At 39.7% G+C, this 17,222-nt stretch overlaps 2 protein-coding genes across 4 annotated transcripts; both read left to right on the top strand.

Annotated features, from left to right (window-relative positions):
* Positions 1 to 3,538: 3,538 nt before the first annotated feature.
* Positions 3,539 to 11,612, top strand: stub1 (STIP1 homology and U-Box containing protein 1). Of its 3 annotated transcripts, none has more exons than XM_041816120.1 (8): positions 3,539 to 3,674; positions 4,511 to 4,726; positions 4,878 to 5,076; positions 5,396 to 5,561; positions 5,674 to 5,749; positions 5,864 to 5,920; positions 7,091 to 7,207; positions 9,913 to 11,612. In XM_041816120.1, exons 2-8 carry the CDS (start codon positions 4,613 to 4,615, stop codon positions 10,036 to 10,038), a joined length of 855 nt encoding a protein of 284 aa, XP_041672054.1. In that variant the 5' UTR covers positions 3,539 to 3,674; positions 4,511 to 4,612; the 3' UTR covers positions 10,039 to 11,612. The 3 variants fall into 3 exon arrangements, with proteins under 3 accessions (XP_041672054.1, XP_041672055.1, XP_041672053.1); XM_041816121.1 differs by having other exon boundaries at positions 3,549 to 3,674; positions 4,505 to 4,726; XM_041816119.1 differs by lacking the exon at positions 3,539 to 3,674 and having other exon boundaries at positions 3,681 to 4,726.
* Positions 11,613 to 13,676: 2,064 nt separating this feature from the next.
* Positions 13,677 to 15,003, top strand: crp1 (C-reactive protein 1). The gene is made up of 3 exons (XM_041816112.1): positions 13,677 to 13,760; positions 13,872 to 13,950; positions 14,076 to 15,003. The coding sequence occupies exons 1-3, from the start codon at positions 13,758 to 13,760 to the stop codon at positions 14,684 to 14,686; spliced, it is 693 nt and encodes a 230-aa protein (XP_041672046.1). The 5' UTR covers positions 13,677 to 13,757; the 3' UTR covers positions 14,687 to 15,003.
* Positions 15,004 to 17,222: the final 2,219 nt, after the last annotated feature.

Here is a 17,222-nt window from a genome sequence, read left to right as displayed (position 1 = left end):
GGGTTAAGGTCAGTTAAGTTCTTTCACACCAAACTCATCCTTGCTTTGTGCACTGAGGCACAGCCATGTTGGAATAGTAAAGAGCCTTCCACAAACTGTCACCACAAAGTTGGAAGCATAGCATTGTCCAAAATATCTTGGTGTGCTGATGCATTAAGACTGGCCTTCACTGGAGATAAGGGCCTTGTCCAAACCCTGAAAAACAGCCCCATACCATTATGATGTGAATGGTGTGAGGCTTGCATGCAGCATGCGGCGATGGAAACCCATTCCATGAAGCTCCTGTCCCACTGTTTTTGTTCTTACATTAATGCCAGTGAAGCAGAGCATTTACCTTTAATGCACCATGTGCCTTAGCAGTAACCTGACATGCCAGATGGATGTGTTTCACACATCCACCTGGAAAACCTTCGATATACAGCGTTTGGGAAAGGGCAGAGCCTTTGAAAAAAAAAATCTCAGAGGATGATTGCATGAATATTCTGTCACATCTTTACGGGCCAATCAGAACAGCAAAACATGTGACGTTGTCGCCACTAGGTGCGCATGCGCAGCTACCAAGGAATAAACTTTATATAGAATTGCATAACTCAAACCATGGTGGCTCTAGACATGTCAGTGCACGTCTTTAGTCGTTTTTGAAAAGAAAACAACTCACTGCTGTTCTTTGTTCTTCTTTTAACAAAGAAATGTTAAGTTCTGATAAAACTGGCGCTTTAGCAGCATCCACGCTAATGTCTTCCACCATAATTGCACTGGCCTCTTGTCGCTGCTTGCTTACATCACAACTCCACTGCGCCCGAAAGTACTGCCCCTCGTTGATTGGTCCTGTCACTTTCTAACCGAGCCCAAACAGTTCAAACGGGAGCTTTGCAAGATGGATTCACCGGTGAGAAACAAGTAAACAGGTGTATCCATCTGCTTTGCAAGGTTACCTTAGCAGTCCCTGCTCTGTGATTTTATGTGGTCTTCTGCTTTTGCTGTTGTTCCTGAACGCTTCCACTTTCTAACAATATCACTTACAGGTTACTGTGGAATATCCAGCATGGATGAAATTTCAGATTTATTGCAAAGGTGGCACCCATCACAGTACAACCAAAATGTAACATGTGGTCAGGGACTGCAGATGGAAACTAATCTTTTGGCTAACTTTGGAATAATTACAGAAATATTGGTAAAGAATAATCTGTGAGAAGAGAGTGTGAAGCGTTTGTGTGCATGTGTGAAAACACCATACAGTACTATAACTGTGTCCCGTTTCTATTTACATGATGGGAAATTTTAAGCAAAGGGGTTTTTTTTTGTTCACACAGTAAACATTTGCTCCTGCACTGAGAAGATTGTAATATGTGTTGGGTGGAAACTTCTCTCTGTTTACAGCAGCTTGAACCTAAACTTACACAGTTAGTGTGTTTAGTCCTACTCCATGTTTGTGGTACTGAACCCCTCTTTTACAGAGTAGGGACTGAGGACTGGGACTCTGGCATTGGGTAGGTGGGTGTTCTTGGGGGTTTAGGGGACCAGAGTGGCTGAGATGGGTAAACACAGCTGGGGACGCAGGCGCTGGTGGGTCTGTGACTCAACGGCCCCCTTCACACATTTATCAGCATGTTTGCTCAGGGGATGTGCCCTAATCTTCACATGCTGATCTCCGTGCTGAGCCTCCACAGAGGCCCGCCAGGCTGGGATGAAAGTGACCCAGGCCACAGTCACAGGCGCGCTAAGCCCTCCACGACTAAACTTGCATGTTCTTGTCTTTGTAAAGGTTATCTGTGGATCTTTCTGTGTGTGGCTGCAGCTCTCTGTGGGTGGGATGTCTCTGATAATATAAACTACAGCCTTGATCATAATCTGACCCCTCTCTGAACATGCCTCCTGCATATGAACAGATCATTGTCAACAAGTGTCAAGAGTTTACTGACACAAAATAAATATTCTGTATGCAATGATATGGCGCCTTCTTCTGTCTTCAGACTTATTTGGAGACACTTTTTCATTTAATCACATGTAGCTGCAACATTTTATTAGTGCTGCCTTAATCTAACAAAATAAAGAACTTTCTTTGACCTTTTTTTTTTTTATCAGTTTGGCCTTAGACCAACAGCTAGCTGGTTCTGCTGAAGTAGCTACCTATCTGCACATGATTCGGGACTGGTTGGAAATATGCCAAAAGGCTGACAAAATAGAGGGAAAACTGAAAAATCCAAACCCTGCTGTTTGCCTCCTTGGTATATTCTCCAGATTAGAAGATCAGACTTATAGAAAATAGATGGCTACAGCTTTTGCAGTCGCAAAATACTACTTCACTGTGGATGAAAAGATTCTACCCTGCTGTCCAAGATGATTAAAAACACTTGAAAAACTAACATTAAAAAAGAGACATATCCAGCAAAATAGATTCTGTTTGTAACTTTGACAAAATTTTGATTATCCCATTTTTAAAAACAAGATTTGTCGGCTATAACTACTGTATAAAGGCTACATCACACAAGTGGAAATATTGTACTGAATATACATGACTGTGATAAACTTTGGCATGAGGGTTTGAGCCATTACCAATATGTCAACAGTGCCATCCATCCATATATTAATCCATGGCTCCAGAGAGCTTCTGCAGTACCAAGTTTGGAGTTAGTAAAATCTTTGCTTACGGAGCGCCATCTGCTGGCTATACAAATGTATTTTTGTGCTCTCTACCGTCAAATCAGTGATGGGCACTGTTAAAACAGAGGACAGTAAGCCTAAAATCTGTAATATCATGAAATATAATATTCAAGAACAAAAGTAAAGAGGATGTTAGGGCAGGACTTTTAATTCAAAATTTGTTTACACGTTTTTTTCTTTATAAACTCAGTTTAATGCTCTCTTTTAATTAACTATTTCCCCAAAGTAAAGATCATTCTTGCTTAGATACAGCTTTTTACTTAAAGTGTCTATTTATTAAATAATGGATTTTTATTCCTTTTCCTGAAGAGTGAAACACAAGTTAAAAAAACAGACATAAAGTGATGACAAACAAATAAGCATCAGCGATTGTAGGTTTATTTTAGGAGCGCTAAGTCGGTTCCCAGCACTCCTAGATAATCTTAAAAGGGAAATATTCCCCATCAAGGTTTTAAAAATATGTTAAAAATGTTGCAAATATCTTACATGTATATATTATGAAAGCAAAATAGAACAGTCCAAATGATAATTCCATATCAGGATGCAGAGGTATATGTATTTCTTCTTTAAATTAATGCTTCAAAAGGCATTATGCAAAAGGTAGTAGCCCATACAAATAAGTACAATTTTTTGATCATTATAATCATAGAAAAACGTAAAAGTAAGAAAATTTACCCAGCAAAAGGGGCCAGAATAAATTGAAATAATTGTCATGCATTTCTAAATGTTAACCGTGTAAGAGGTTATAAACAACCCTTTATCAGAATAAAAACGACTATAAATAATGCTCATCCTTTTGTATGACTCTTTGTCCATAAAGTTGTAAAGGGTGAAGTACCTATCTCCATCTTAACAGCTCCCTCCGGCTTCCGTCGACGTCGCGTACGCGCTTGACGTCAGCATAACAACAACCTGTCATGACAGCTCGTATGGAAAAAAATATCGATTAACATTTGATATATAGATCATATACAAACTGTTTCACCTGGATGCAAGATTCCTTTCATAAGGTAAGTTCTGGAAAGTCCACACCCCGGAATCAAACCCTAACTTTCACTGAAGTCAGCAAAATTTAGAACGGAATAGGCTATGTAGCAAACAAGCTAACCTAGCATTAGCTCATATCTGTGTACCGGTGTTGGGATAAATGTTACGATAAATGCTAAAAGACATGTCCAGGCCTGTAATAGACAGCTCAAAAGCTTACAGTTTCCAGTGAGCTGCTTATTGTTTTACTAATACTGTAACAGTGGTTAAAAAGTTAGAACTATCTCTTCACTAGCCTCCTGGTGTAGCTTCAACTTCCATCGATATTATCTATTAATGCTAACTTAGCCAGCTAACGAGCTAACATCTCTGCACCGTTCTGCCGTTTCTCTTGAAACCAAAGTTACAGTTGTTGTCACCCCGTTCCTAAATGTGCTGCTGCAGCAAATATGTCTCTAATGGAAGTTAGACAGACGTAAATATGTGTGTATTAAGTTGTTTGGTTGCAGCCTTTCACTACCCTCGTACAGCAGCGGTGTAGTGTTTCAGTTTAAAGCCCAGCTCTGACGGTAGCAGCTCCTTGTGTTTTAATGTTTTCTGATAGCTAGCCGGCCAGCTGTACTGCTTATTCAGTATGCATTGATGTCCGTCACGTGAATAGTTAAATTCTAGCCTCCTCGCTGTGTTTTCGGCTGTGTGCACACTCAGCAGATTAAACCAATGCTTTTTGGGTGGCATCGAGGGCTGCACCTACTACGAATAAGACGCGCATTGCAGGTGCATTGCAGTGAGTGCAATGCTGTTAATGGTGACCTAACTTTGCATGCACTGTGCCTCTGATCTGGTCCGTGAGATCCAGGAGGGACAGGGCATTCTTGAACCTGTCAGCTAGCCAGCCGAAGAGACGGGGAACAGGATAGGGAAGCAGGGCGAGGCGGGCCCCGCGGAGCCGGTGGAGAAGATGGCCGGCAGCCCGGAGAAGAGTTCCACCGCGCAGGAGCTGAAAGAGCAGGGCAACCGACTGTTCCTGTGCCGCAAGTACCAAGAGGCTGCTACGTGCTACAGTAAAGCTATTGTGAGTAAATATCATTGTAAAAGAAGTGATACATCAGTGGAATGGCGTAGTCTTAAACATATTATATGAAGGTACAAATAAAGGCTGCTACTCTGCTGTGTAGTAACATTACTGTGCATGTGTATATTGTCTGCTTTGCCTCCTCTCCCAGAACCGTAATCCATCCGTGGCAGTATACTACACAAACAGGGCTCTCTGCCATGTGAAGTTGCAGCAGCATGACAAGGCTCTGGCAGACTGTAAGCATGCACTGGAGCTGGACAGCCAGTCAGTAAAGGCCCACTTCTTCTTGGGCCAGTGTCACCTGGAGCTGGAGAACTACGACGAGGCAATCGGCAACCTGCAGAAAGGTCAGAAGATCAGATACAAGAGAGTGAAACTTGTGCAGTGCTTTGTGATTTTGTTAATAAGCATCTTGCTTGCGCATTGCACAGTGTTGCACATGTTTCCTTATTTGTGTATGAATCAATGTTTTTCTTTAATTTTAAACACTATAAATCTTTCCCCTGCTTGTGGTCTTGGTAAAGTGCAAATTGCAGAGTTCTTGAATCAACATCTTTCCCATTTTACCCTTCTGTAATACTTTTAGCTTTTTTAGTGCATAGAAAGTATGAGATGCATCATGGTATTTCAGAAAGTGTTGCTAGATAGATGTCACTTTTCTTTCAGCTTATAACCTGGCAAAGGAACAGAGGCTGAACTTTGGAGATGACATCACCAGCGCCTTGCGCATTGCAAAGAAAAAACGTTGGAATAGCATCGAGGAGAAGCGCATCAACCAGGAGAATGAGTTACATGCCTATCTGACCAAACTCATCCTGGCTGAGAAGGAAAGGTGATGACATTGTTTGGATGATGGTTGCTAACCACTTGAATGATTCTGCTAATGGGCATCAATGTAGTTTTATCTTAAAGAGGGCTTGATTTTTTTACTTTGATTTATGCAGAGAACAAGAAGAATACAAAGAGAAACAGGACGACAATCAAAACGGAGGCGATATGGCCAAAATTGCGTCTAAACATGTATGTAAAACAAGCTTACTGTGCTACCATGTTTTAAATTAAAGAATATAGTTAGTAGCGATCCCAAATAAATGTTGATAAATATGTGCTGACATTTAAATCTGTCCTACTCAGGATAAATATCTAATGGACATGGATGAACTCTTCTCTCAAGTGGATGAGAAAAGAAAAGTGAGTATATAAATAACTCATCACTGGTAGTTGAGCATGTAGTTGTGTATTTTTGCTTTTATTTATTCAATAATCACACATATGACTATCACAGGTAGCCAAGGGTGTATCCCAGCATGCACTGAACAGAAAGCATCCTGCATAGGTCAGCATCACCATCCATTACAGAGCTAACAAACAGAAACTGATCACATTCACCCACACAAACACATCTTAGCTAACAGCACACACCTACTTCACACCATCTTCTTTAATGGTTGACATGGCAACAAGAGAAACGGATGGAAGTACACTTTCAGATTAATGCCATCATGACAGATGATTTCACATTAGATGTAGCATGTGGTAATTCTGTCTGAATTGTTTACATCTGCTGTCTTTAATGCTTGTAAGGGAATCTGAGAGAGAACACTTGAGCCAAAGCGAGACAGACTTCTCTGTCCTGTTACCAGCCCAAGCTGTTTCCATGGTAACCGCCAGTATTTGTTTGCAGGGGTGCATAGAGATTCATTATCCGTCTGTACATAGTTGTTGACCAAATGGGGGTAGCTGTCATGTAATTGTCTGCTGTAATGACAGACTCACAAACTCACAACAAGGTGCTTGATTTCAGTCTGTGAAGCTGGAGGTTAAGTGTTTGAGTGAGGAAAATCCTGATATACAGAGGGACTTATTCATTTTTATAGCACTGGGGATTGAGCAATTTAGGTATAATTATAATGTAGATGTTTCATATGTTTTCATTCCTTGTGGTGTAAATCACCAGTTTCATAGTGCTAATTTGGGTAACAATACAATATTTACTGATATCACAAACTCCACCCGATATGATTTGGGCTCTGTTGGAATCAAGGGCCAATGATTCATACCACAAAATATAGATCATATGCATTCATAGATAATTTAACAATGGAATAATTCTGTCCATATAGTGTATAGCAATTTTAGCTGCATATTTAGCACAACGTTTAACATTGATAAGCCAATCAGTGTATCAGTCTAGACTGAAAGATTGTAGCAGCCCTATTAACTATTCATTAAAAGAGCCCTGAAAGGACATGGTTTACACTTGATCACTGTTTTACAGTTGAAATTTGTAATTTAAGACACATGTAATACAGCTCATATAACAATTTGATTCTTTTTTTCATTTTTTTGTTGTTTTTTCAGAAGCGAGAGATCCCAGATTATCTGTGTGGGAAGATCAGTTTTGAGCTGATGAGGGAGCCTTGCATCACACCCAGTGGAATCACCTACGATCGCAAGGACATCGAAGAGCACTTACAGGTAAAATTATTAGCATCAGCTGCACTGAGTCTGTTTTACATTTTAGATACTTAGCTTTAAGCTTTAAGTAGACAAAATGCTGAAGTGGAGATGATAAATAGGTGCAAAAACATACAGAAAAGACAAAGTAGCTGCCACCATGTAAACAGAATTTTTTTTTTTTAATGTGTTTATTCTGACTCACTTTGGTTCTGTTAAACTTTTTTCAATTGCTCAGGGGATCATAAACAGTCTTCCAACATAACAATTAAGATGCATTCACAGTTCTGTCTTGTTTACAACCAGCAAATTCTGCAAGTTGTTTGAACTGTATTAAGACTGTGGGTGTTTCCACACGTTAAGTCTGTTTGCTTTGCTCTGATTTAAGCATACGTTCATGCAGTTTTCCTTTAGGGCATCACTACAGTTATTGTAAAGCACACACAAAGAAACGGTCGTCTTTATTACGTTAAATAGCAACATGCTTTTCAGTTCAATTCAATTCAGAAAACTTTATTGGTTTGAAAAACACCTGTTTGCATTGCAAAAACAGTGGGCAAATAAGTGAATAAATGCCGTATTCCACACAATAACAGAAGAAAAATCTTATGGTTTGTATATGCATAAATATCTGAGTCTAGCTTTAAAATGATTGTTAAAAAATTTCACCAGTCAACAAATGACATGCCCGCTAGTTTCAGTCATTTATTTGCATTGTGGACAGCTGCAGTTTGCTTTCTAGCTAGTCAGTTTACCTACAAAATGAGTCGTGGGTTGACTCAAAGCACTTGGGCAGATGAGCATATTTGTTAAATGTTTGTCATCACTCACAAAAACAGAGACATTTACAAACTTATAAATCAGCAATGGTGGGACAGGGTGTGAATTCTGCTGCTCCATTAGCCACATCCTTTCCATGATGTCTTGGCTCAAAATGACATCACCAGTGCAGTATATAACCACCCACCATTTTGGCTTTGCTTTTGCACAACAAAAGCAGATGATTTGTGTTGTCCATATTAATATACAGTCTATGGTGTAATCTGTGACGTACATACTTGCATAAATGATGAGGGTAGGGATGCACAATATTAGATTTTTGCCGATATCCGATATGCCAATATTTTGAAACAAATTTTGGCCGATACCGATATTTAATTACCTTTTTTTCCACTGTTATAAACACCAATTCTATCATGGACTACAGTTTTTTTTTTTTAAATATTGGTAGTCTGTTTTTGTACAAACTGACAAAACATTTGATTTTTATCACAACTGAAGGATATATTGTTTTTTTTTTGTTTTTTTTTGTTTTTTTTTTTCAAATACAGCCATACACTAATGACAAACTTACAGTAATGTCTTTGGGTTACATGTGTATTACATGCTTACATGTATTTTTAACAGTACAGCCAAAGTCATCTGCATTTTTTAGGGCAAAAAGCAGCAGCAAAATAACCTGCTTACTCTGAGCTCCACAGTGCAAAAAAAAAAATAGCTTATACATTAAGACTGATTCTCCTTATTACTAAGCCAGTTTGCAGGATGGCTCCCTGAGATACTCCTGACAAGGGGCTTTAAAAAAACAACAACAACACAGATTCTTAAATGCAAAAACTTCAACTTCAACTAAAAACTTCAACTAAAGTAGTTTTCCTGATTCTGCTTTAAACAGCACAAACTAACTAAGCAACCAAGTTTAATGGGCATTTCACTGTTAAACAGCGCTGTAACAACACATTGACACCCACATGTCCAATGCTGGACACACCTCCGCGCACCTTTGAGTGTGCACAGGAGACGGCACTCAGAAGTCCGTCATTGCTTTTGCCATGTTTCGCGCATGTCACGTAGGATGACATTCATGTTCTTTTTATCTCTAAACATGTTATCAAAAGCGGCTGCAACTGCGGCTGCTGAGTGAGCACTCCTGTGAGTGTAGGACAGACTTTTTAAGAGTAAAATCCTCATCTATCCACGGAGGCAGTGAGGCTAAACATGATGATGTCTATATATCTGTGGTGAAGCTAATATGTTTAGTTTTAACGAGGAGCTTCTCTACGTGACTGGAAACGAAGTTTTGCAGTTCAGGTAAGACTATAAGCGCCTGCTAGGTATAACGTAGTGGGGCTTTAAATGCATCACAAGCTGGTATATTCCACCACGCTGGAAGGCTGTTTATCAAGAGCTATAAATTCAGTGATTTTCCTGTTCAGCTCCTTACCTTTGGGTGGTCACTGCTGTATTTTTTAGCTTTGTTGAATGACTTAAGTAGAGGCTGCTGCCAAGTTTTCCCTGGCACGAAGTTTTGCCATTCTTTATAGTCCTTGTAGTCATTAGGTTGGCGGTTTTTTAGATGCAAAATTAAACGGGTGGTGTTGAAGGCATGTTGTCGAGCTCCTCCACGCATCTGATGTACTTTACAAGCGATGCAAACAGCTACTTTGCTGTCTTGTTCACACACCTCAGATTTCTCCCACACAGCTGACATGTAGTTTATTGTTGTTGTTTGCGCACGTCCGGCGTCATCGCGTGCGCTTGATTATGACGTCATATTATCGGCCATACATATCGGCGTAAATTTTACTATCGGCCGATACCGATAATTAACTTTTTAAGCTATTGTTGGCCGATACGATATACTACCAATAATATTGTGCATCCCTAGATGAGAGGGTAAAACTACAGATGTTAACAGAAGTGTGTTACCTGTCTCCTCCTCTCAGCGAGTTGGACATTTTGACCCAGTCACCAGGAGCCCTCTGACCCAGGACCAGCTGATCCCCAACCTGGCCATGAAGGAAGTGATTGATGCCTTTATCCAGGAGAACGGGTGGGTGGAGGACTACTAAGGGACCCCCACACCTCCAATCTCCGTCGTACTCCTCCCTCCCTCCGATACTCCACACAAAGCCTGGACATCACAAGACTCTAGAGAACAGATCACCCTCTTGCCTGGATATGAACTTTAACACAAGCGGGAAAAAGCCACATTATGGACTACCAGACGGGAGCCATGTTCCTCTGTCCACCTCTCTCTCCCCACATTTTACCTTTGCTGTAAAACTTCCCGCTCCAAAATTCTGAGGCTCGACCGTTCAGGCCTGCTTCTCCCTTTAAAGCCCCCCTTCACTCTGCTCTTTCTCTCTGCTATTACCTTCTGTCATTAACCCTTTCTTCACTCTAAATAAGGGGCCGTGTTCTCAGGTCTCTTTCCCTCCCCCTCTCTGTCTCTCTCTTTCTCGAGTGCCACAATCCTTTTAAAGCATCAGCATTGCACTCCTTCTTTCACATAAACCACCCTTATTTAAAAAAATGACTCGTGGTGGTGAGTTTATTAGACCTTGGCCTTTTTGTTTGGCATTTACTCCAGTATTTTTGGTCATTTTTTAGTTAGAGTATGCCCACTTCTTGGTGTATTTTTGCTGAAGTGGAATCTAAAATGCCAAAAACCTGTTCTCATGAGGTTTGTATGCAAGTTTTACATCAACGTACATGAAAACTAGTCCTAGAAAATGAGGTCCCTTCTTCCCTTTTGTCACCATACTGTAAGGTTTTAAGTACATTGTTAGGTTTTTTTTCTTTGCATATCAATCACAGCCCATTACAAACAATTCAGATAAGTTGAATGTATGCATAATGTACTCTTTAGTTTAGGCTGTAACTCAAATGTCTTTTTAGCAGGTTAATGAACAAAGGGTTTCATGACAAGCGGCCTTGAACTTGATCAAATTAACAGAAAAAAACGCTGCATACAGAAAAGTTTTCATAAAGAATAAACATTAAAAAACTGCTGCTCAGAAACAAAACAGTTTTCATATTGCTGGATATTAACAGAAAGTATTTGAATTTCGATGGATGACGCCCCCTGCTGTGCTCTGTGCTGTCTGTGTTGATCATAGAAACAAAAAAGTGTTTTTGGACGTTGTGTTTGGCTCGTGCTGTTTGCCTGGAATGACATCGGATCTCACATCAAGCATCCAGTGAATTTTATTTTCTTTCAAATGGCGTTTTTCTGCCTTTTTGCTGTTAATTTGGCATACCTTTTCCTTTACAGAAAACGGTTGCAGCAGTGTTCAAAAATCAATCCTCCTCTCTGTTTAAAAAATGCTGGAAGAGTTACGACCATCTTATTTCCTCCATACCTCAGTCTGAGCTAATTTTCAGTTGCTATTCTTATTATTTGACCTGTTTTTTTTCCAGCTGAATGTGTCTGTGGTGAATTTGGCCTGTCAGTGGTGCGTGTCAGCGTGCAGGCTATGTAAATAAAATGCTTGTGCATCTCAGATTTTATTTCTTGACAACATAGGTTTCTTGTTTTCTGGAGAAATCCTAGAGCTTGACAAACTGTATTAAATGTAGATATGTTGATAACATGAATGCCTGGTTCCGTTTTCATTTGTCCCCATTAAACCGTGACCTTTGAGTTTTGTTTGTTGTTGTGTTTTTGACACAAGATTATCATTAAAGAGATATCAAGTATGATGACAACCACGCTCCCGCTCATTTCTACCAGCTTTGCAGTACGACCCAGACAAAAGTCAGGAGTTTAAAAGTTTGAGTGTTGTGGTCAGAATCTAATACATTTGCCTTCAGTATATGTCTGAAATATTTTGTCTCTTCCTGCTTCCTAGCATTATTTTACTTCCAACTCTAATTGTCAAGCCTCTTAATTTTTCTTTCTAAAAAGAAAATGTTTTTTGGTGAGAAAACTTGTGGTTTTTTTGGATTGGGTTGGCAAATTTGGCAAAATGGAAAAAGTTCTGCTGGATTTCAAAAATGCTTTTTCTCTTTAATCTTTTTTTTTTTAAAGGTTTATTTTGGGCATTTTTGTGTCTTTGTTTGATAGAGTAGGATAGTGGATAGAGTTGGAAACAGGGATGAGAGCGGGGGAGAGACATGCGGTGAGGGGCCTTGGGCCGGATTCAAGCCCGGGCCATCCGCGTACATGGGGTGCGCCTTAACCACTCGGCCACCTGAGCCCCTCTCTTTGATCTTTGAAGTAAATTCAAACTCTTTTCGTATTTCAACAATTAAGACAAAAAAATTGCTCAACAGCTGATAGTAAATTACTTCAGATAGATTTGTTTATACAAATGAATTACAAGTGGGTGTCACCATAATAGTCTTAACTCTCTCATTCAGAAATTGTCTGTTGAAATCATTTAGATAAACTGGAATTGAATCATATTAGGTGAACTTTTATTAATCATGCAAGGAAGTTTTTTTCTCATTCTTGGCAGCAGAAAGGAATTTAAAAATTCCTGTAAGGAATTTTCCTGCAGACTTTAAAAGGAAACATGAGGCTTTTTTACCCTCAAACTTTAAGGACATTATGCCGAAATGTTTTGGGAGTTTTCTGTAGGAACTTTTCCAGAAACTCTTGTTAGATTTGGATTTACTCTTGTAGATTTAAGAAAGTTTCACCAGAAACTAGGAGCTTTCATGGTTTTCACCTGTAAATACAGTATATGGAATGTTCTTAGAAAGTCTCAGCAATCTTTCCCAGTAAAACTGTTATTTTTTTAAAGGAAATATAAAGGAATATTTGGGAATCTTCCAGGGAACTGTCAGAGTTTTCTTTGGAAACCTTCCCTGAATATTTCTTTGATCATGATCCTCGAGGATATTTTCTTCAAGAAGATTTTAGAATTTACCAAGAGTATATTAAAAGAAGTTTCTAGGAATTTTTTGTAACTTTGAGCAATCATCTCAATGAATGTTTCTGTACATTTTCAGTAAAATTTAGTGAAAACTTTAAAGAACATTTCCTGCAAATTTCCTATATTTCTCTTGAATCCTCACATACACTTTTTTGATTCCCTTCCTTCAGAGTTTTCCAAGAACCCTTCAAGGACCTTACAAGACTTCTCCAGACTTTGTGAAATTTTTTTCATAGATTCTGGAAATTCACATAGAATTTTAGTAATTTATTGTGGAATAATTTCAATAATTTCCCCATAAACACACATTTTCTTTGTGAGCTTCTCTAGAAAATCTTTGGAGTTTACTTTGATTAGGATCCTGGAAACTTAAGGGCATTTTCTTCTGGGAGTTTTGAGGTTTTATTAAGAAACTTTCAAAAAACATATTTGGAAGTTTCCTGGAATCTTCTTGTAAATTTAAAGCAATCTTCTCAATGAATATTCCTGTACACAGTCAGGATTTTTGAAGCTTTTTTCCTTAATTTTTTCTAGAAACGTCATATCAACTTTTTGATTTTTTCAACACTGTTTGCCAAAATGTTTCTGGGATGTTCTTGAAGACTTCCAGACATATGTGGAATGTGAGAGATTTTTTCTTCAAAAAGCTGCAGAAACATCTGCTTATCAAACACTCTGTAGATGAGCTTGTATGTGGCAGACACATACAGATGAAACGGTGTGTTTTCATCAGTCACACGATAAAGGCAGCGTCACTCTGAGCCTCAGACACCGGCTCTATTGTCAGACCATCCTGAGAACAGCTGACATCACGGCCTGTGCTAGGAGGGAAGAGGACCGAGGCACGGGGGGGCGTTAGAAAGCAGGACTGAGTTAGCAACACAGAGGAACAACAACACAACATCAAAATGGTAAGTTTTTCTTTGTATTTCTTTACTTAAGTTTGTCTGTGGTGGGATTTTAGTGTTTAGATATGTTAATATTATCTATGTATTGGAATAATGTTGATTTTTTTTGTGCAGAGTTTCAACACAGTGAGGTTGGTTCTGGTTGTTCTTGGTGTCTTTGGATGGTCTGTGACATTTTCCTCTGCCACACAAGGTAGTGATTCAAAACTGCTTCTGAAAAGTCTGTTTTACTGGTGCACGTATTTCCTTTTTTGATGCATGAGTTTATTTTTATTTTCTACTGTTTTTATGCTCTTCCCCCCGTTTGTGTGCCTCTAGTGGGTCTGACTGACAAAGTCCTGGTCTTCCCTTATGAGACTGACTTCAGCTACGTAGCTCTGATCCCTCAGAAGGAGATGGCTCTGAGGGCCTTCACCCTCTGCATGCGCGTGGCCACCGAGCTCCCTGAGGAACGCCAGATCATCTTGTTCGCCTACCGCACGGCCGACTACGACGAGCTCAACGTGTGGCGTGAGAAGGACGGCCGCGTCTCCTTCTACATGAGTGGTGACGGCACCTTCTACCACCTGCCGCCCCTCACCACTTTCCGCACCAGCCTCTGCCTCACCTGGGAGTCCCGCACCGGTCTCGCTGCCTTCTGGGTAGATGGTAAACGCAGCACCTACCAGGTGTACAAACCAGGGCACAGCATCCGCCCAAAGGGCACCGTCCTCCTGGGGCAGGACCCGGACAAACACCTGGGGGGCTTGGAGGCCGTGCAGAGCTTCGTAGGCGAGGTGACGGATCTGAACATGTGGGACTACGTACTCTCCAGGAGTATGATCCAGGCCTGGCACTATGGCCACAAGGTCCCCAAGGGCAACATCTTTGACTGGGGCACCATGGAGTACCAGCTGAGTGGGAACGTGATGGTGGTGGACGATGACTGACTGGAGGAGGAGGAGTCGAATGGAAAGACAGACCAGGATTTAGAGCTCTGTGTTGGACTGATACTCATCTGTGTGATGGTCCTTCTTAGATTCTGTGTTTTATATTAGGAGCCTTCAACAGAGTGACCATAGAGGCAACAAGGCAAGTCTAATTAGACAGAACCATTCATAGACAGAGCAACTCAAAGTGCTTCACAGGGCTACAACACAACACTAAAGACATTTTAGGAATGCAACCCCAATTCCAAAAAAGTTTGGACACTGTGTAAAATATAAAAACATAATGTAATGATTTTCAAATCTCATAAACTCAAATTTTATTCACAATAGAACATAAACAACATATCAGGTGTAAGAACTGAAACATTTTATTATTTCATGAAAATATTAGCTCATTTGGAATTTGATGGCAGTAAAACATCTCAAAAAGTTGGGGCATGTTTATCATTGTGAAACATCCTCTCTTCTTTGAACATCAGTCTGTAAACATCTGGGAAGTGAGGAGACATGTTGCTTGAGGTTAGGGAGTGGAATGCTGTCCCATTCTTGTCTGATGTAGGATACTAGCTCAACAGTCCTGGGTCTTCTCTGCCGGATTTTTTGTTTCACAATGTTTCAAATGTCCTGGAATCCAGGTGGGCCAGTTCAGCACCTGGACTCCTCTATGTGAAGCCATGCCGTTGTGATGAAGGGCTTCCCTGAAAGATACATTGTCTAGATGGGAGCATATGTTGGCCTCTTTATACTTTTCAGGATATTTTCAGCCTTTCCAGGAGCTGCCCACAGTCACTAATGCAACCCCACACCACCAGAGATGCAGGCTTTTGAACTCCGTACGGATAATAAGCCTGATGGTCCCACTCCTCTTTAGTCTGCAGGACACGGTGTCCCTGGTATTCAAAAGAAATTTGCCATTTTGATTCATCCGACCACAGAACAGTTTTCCATTTGCCTCAGTCCATTTTTAAATGGGCTCTGGCTCTGAGAAGACAGCAGCATTTCTGAATCAGGGTCAAACATGGCTTTTCTACCCATGATACAGCTTTAAGTTGCATTTGTGTACGGCACTGCAAACTGTGTTGGCAGATGATGATTTCTGGAAGTGTTCCTGAGCCCATGCAATGATTTCCAGTATAGAATCATGCCTGTTTTTTAATGCAGAGCCTTGTCTGTTATCTCTTCTGATTCTCTAAAATTTTCCATGATATTGTGTACTGTTGATGGTCAGATATTCAAAGTCTTCACAATTTTTTTTGTTGAGAAACTTTTTTTGAAATTGTTCCCCATTGGTAAACCTCTGCCAATCTTTACTTCTGAGAGACTGCCTCTCTAAAATGCAACTTTTATAACCAGTCATGTTACTGACCTGTTGTCAGTTAACCTAATTAGTTCCAAAACGCTCCTCATTAGAACTATTCCAACCTTTTGTTGCCTTTTTCTGACACTTTTGATGTGTGATGCTGCCATCAAATTCTAAATGAGATCATATTTTTCACTAAATGGTAAAATGTCTCAGTTTCAGCATCAGATGTGCTGTTTATGTTCTACTGTGAGTAAAACATGGCTTTGTGATATTTGAAAATTATTGCATTGTTGTAATTTTTTTTTTTACAGCGCTCCAACATTTTTGGAATTGGGGTTGTAAGATGATACAAAAGTCAAAAAAATATACAATAATATTCAAATATATGCTTAAAATAGAATAAAAAGTAGACATGAATTAAAGCTCCTGTGAGGAGTTTTTCACTAGTTGTGATAAACACACTCTGAGTCAGTGGTTCTCAACTGGTGGGTCAGGACCCAAAAATAGGCCATGGAGTTGTTTCCTTTGAGTCACAAAATTTTGCCCAGAACATATATTGTCTGAATGAATCTCTATTGAAACATGTTTGTTCTCTAACATTTTTGACTGAAATGTAAAAAGTGCTTTACAGATTTTTTTTACATTTTTTTTAGGACTCTTCCTGTAAGCCAATGAAAATTTCACAAGGACCTAGGGACTTTCAGGAATTTAACCTGTACATTAATTAGTTTTTCATAGAAACTTGCAGCAATCTTATCCAACATTATTTCAGGATTTTTTTTTTTTTTTTTTTTTTTTTTGCATTGTTTCAAGAAAGGTTAGGGAGTCGTATCTGGATTTTTTTCCCCAGAAACTGCAGTTAAACTTCTGGGATAATTCACCTGAGGTCCAAACATCACTGTCTTCCATTGATAGGTGCGATTGGTTGAAAAAAAAAAAAAATCATACATTTGGGTCTAGACTTCTCGTGAAGGAGTTTGTGGTGGGTCTAGAGGCCAGACTGATTAAGAACCACTAACTTAAATGGTTGACAAGAGCAAACAACACCATCAGTAGCCTGATTTGTTATTTACTTATTGTTATTTAATGCACCTTTCTTTTCTCTCGCTGTGCAGGTGTCAGATGATAAACTATGCTACAGAAACAGCCTGATTGACATTTTCACAGCAATAATCCTCATGGGTCATCGTTTGACTGTTAAAGAGAGCAAAAAGAAAAAAACACACTGCTTTA

The sequence above is a fragment of the Cheilinus undulatus genome, linkage group 20, assembly GCF_018320785.1.
Source record: "Cheilinus undulatus linkage group 20, ASM1832078v1, whole genome shotgun sequence".
NCBI classification, from domain to species: domain Eukaryota; kingdom Metazoa; phylum Chordata; class Actinopteri; order Labriformes; family Labridae; genus Cheilinus; species Cheilinus undulatus.
The sequence above is the reverse complement of the archived record's forward strand: the minus strand, read 5'-3'. Positions and strand labels throughout refer to the sequence as shown.

Excerpts from the sequence above, each read along its gene's own strand:
- stub1 (XM_041816120.1), top strand. The coding sequence starts at position 4,613 with ATGGCCGGCAGCCCGGAGAAGAGTTCCACCGCGCAGGAGCTGAAAGAG. Across the intron at positions 5,077-5,395 it reads AATCGGCAACCTGCAGAAAG|CTTATAACCTGGCAAAGGAA; the intron begins GTCAGAAGATCA and ends CTTTTCTTTCAG. Across the intron at positions 5,921-7,090 it reads AAGTGGATGAGAAAAGAAAA|AAGCGAGAGATCCCAGATTA; the intron begins GTGAGTATATAA and ends TTGTTTTTTCAG.
- crp1 (XM_041816112.1), top strand. Across the intron at positions 13,951-14,075 it reads ATTTTCCTCTGCCACACAAG|TGGGTCTGACTGACAAAGTC; the intron begins GTAGTGATTCAA and ends GTGTGCCTCTAG.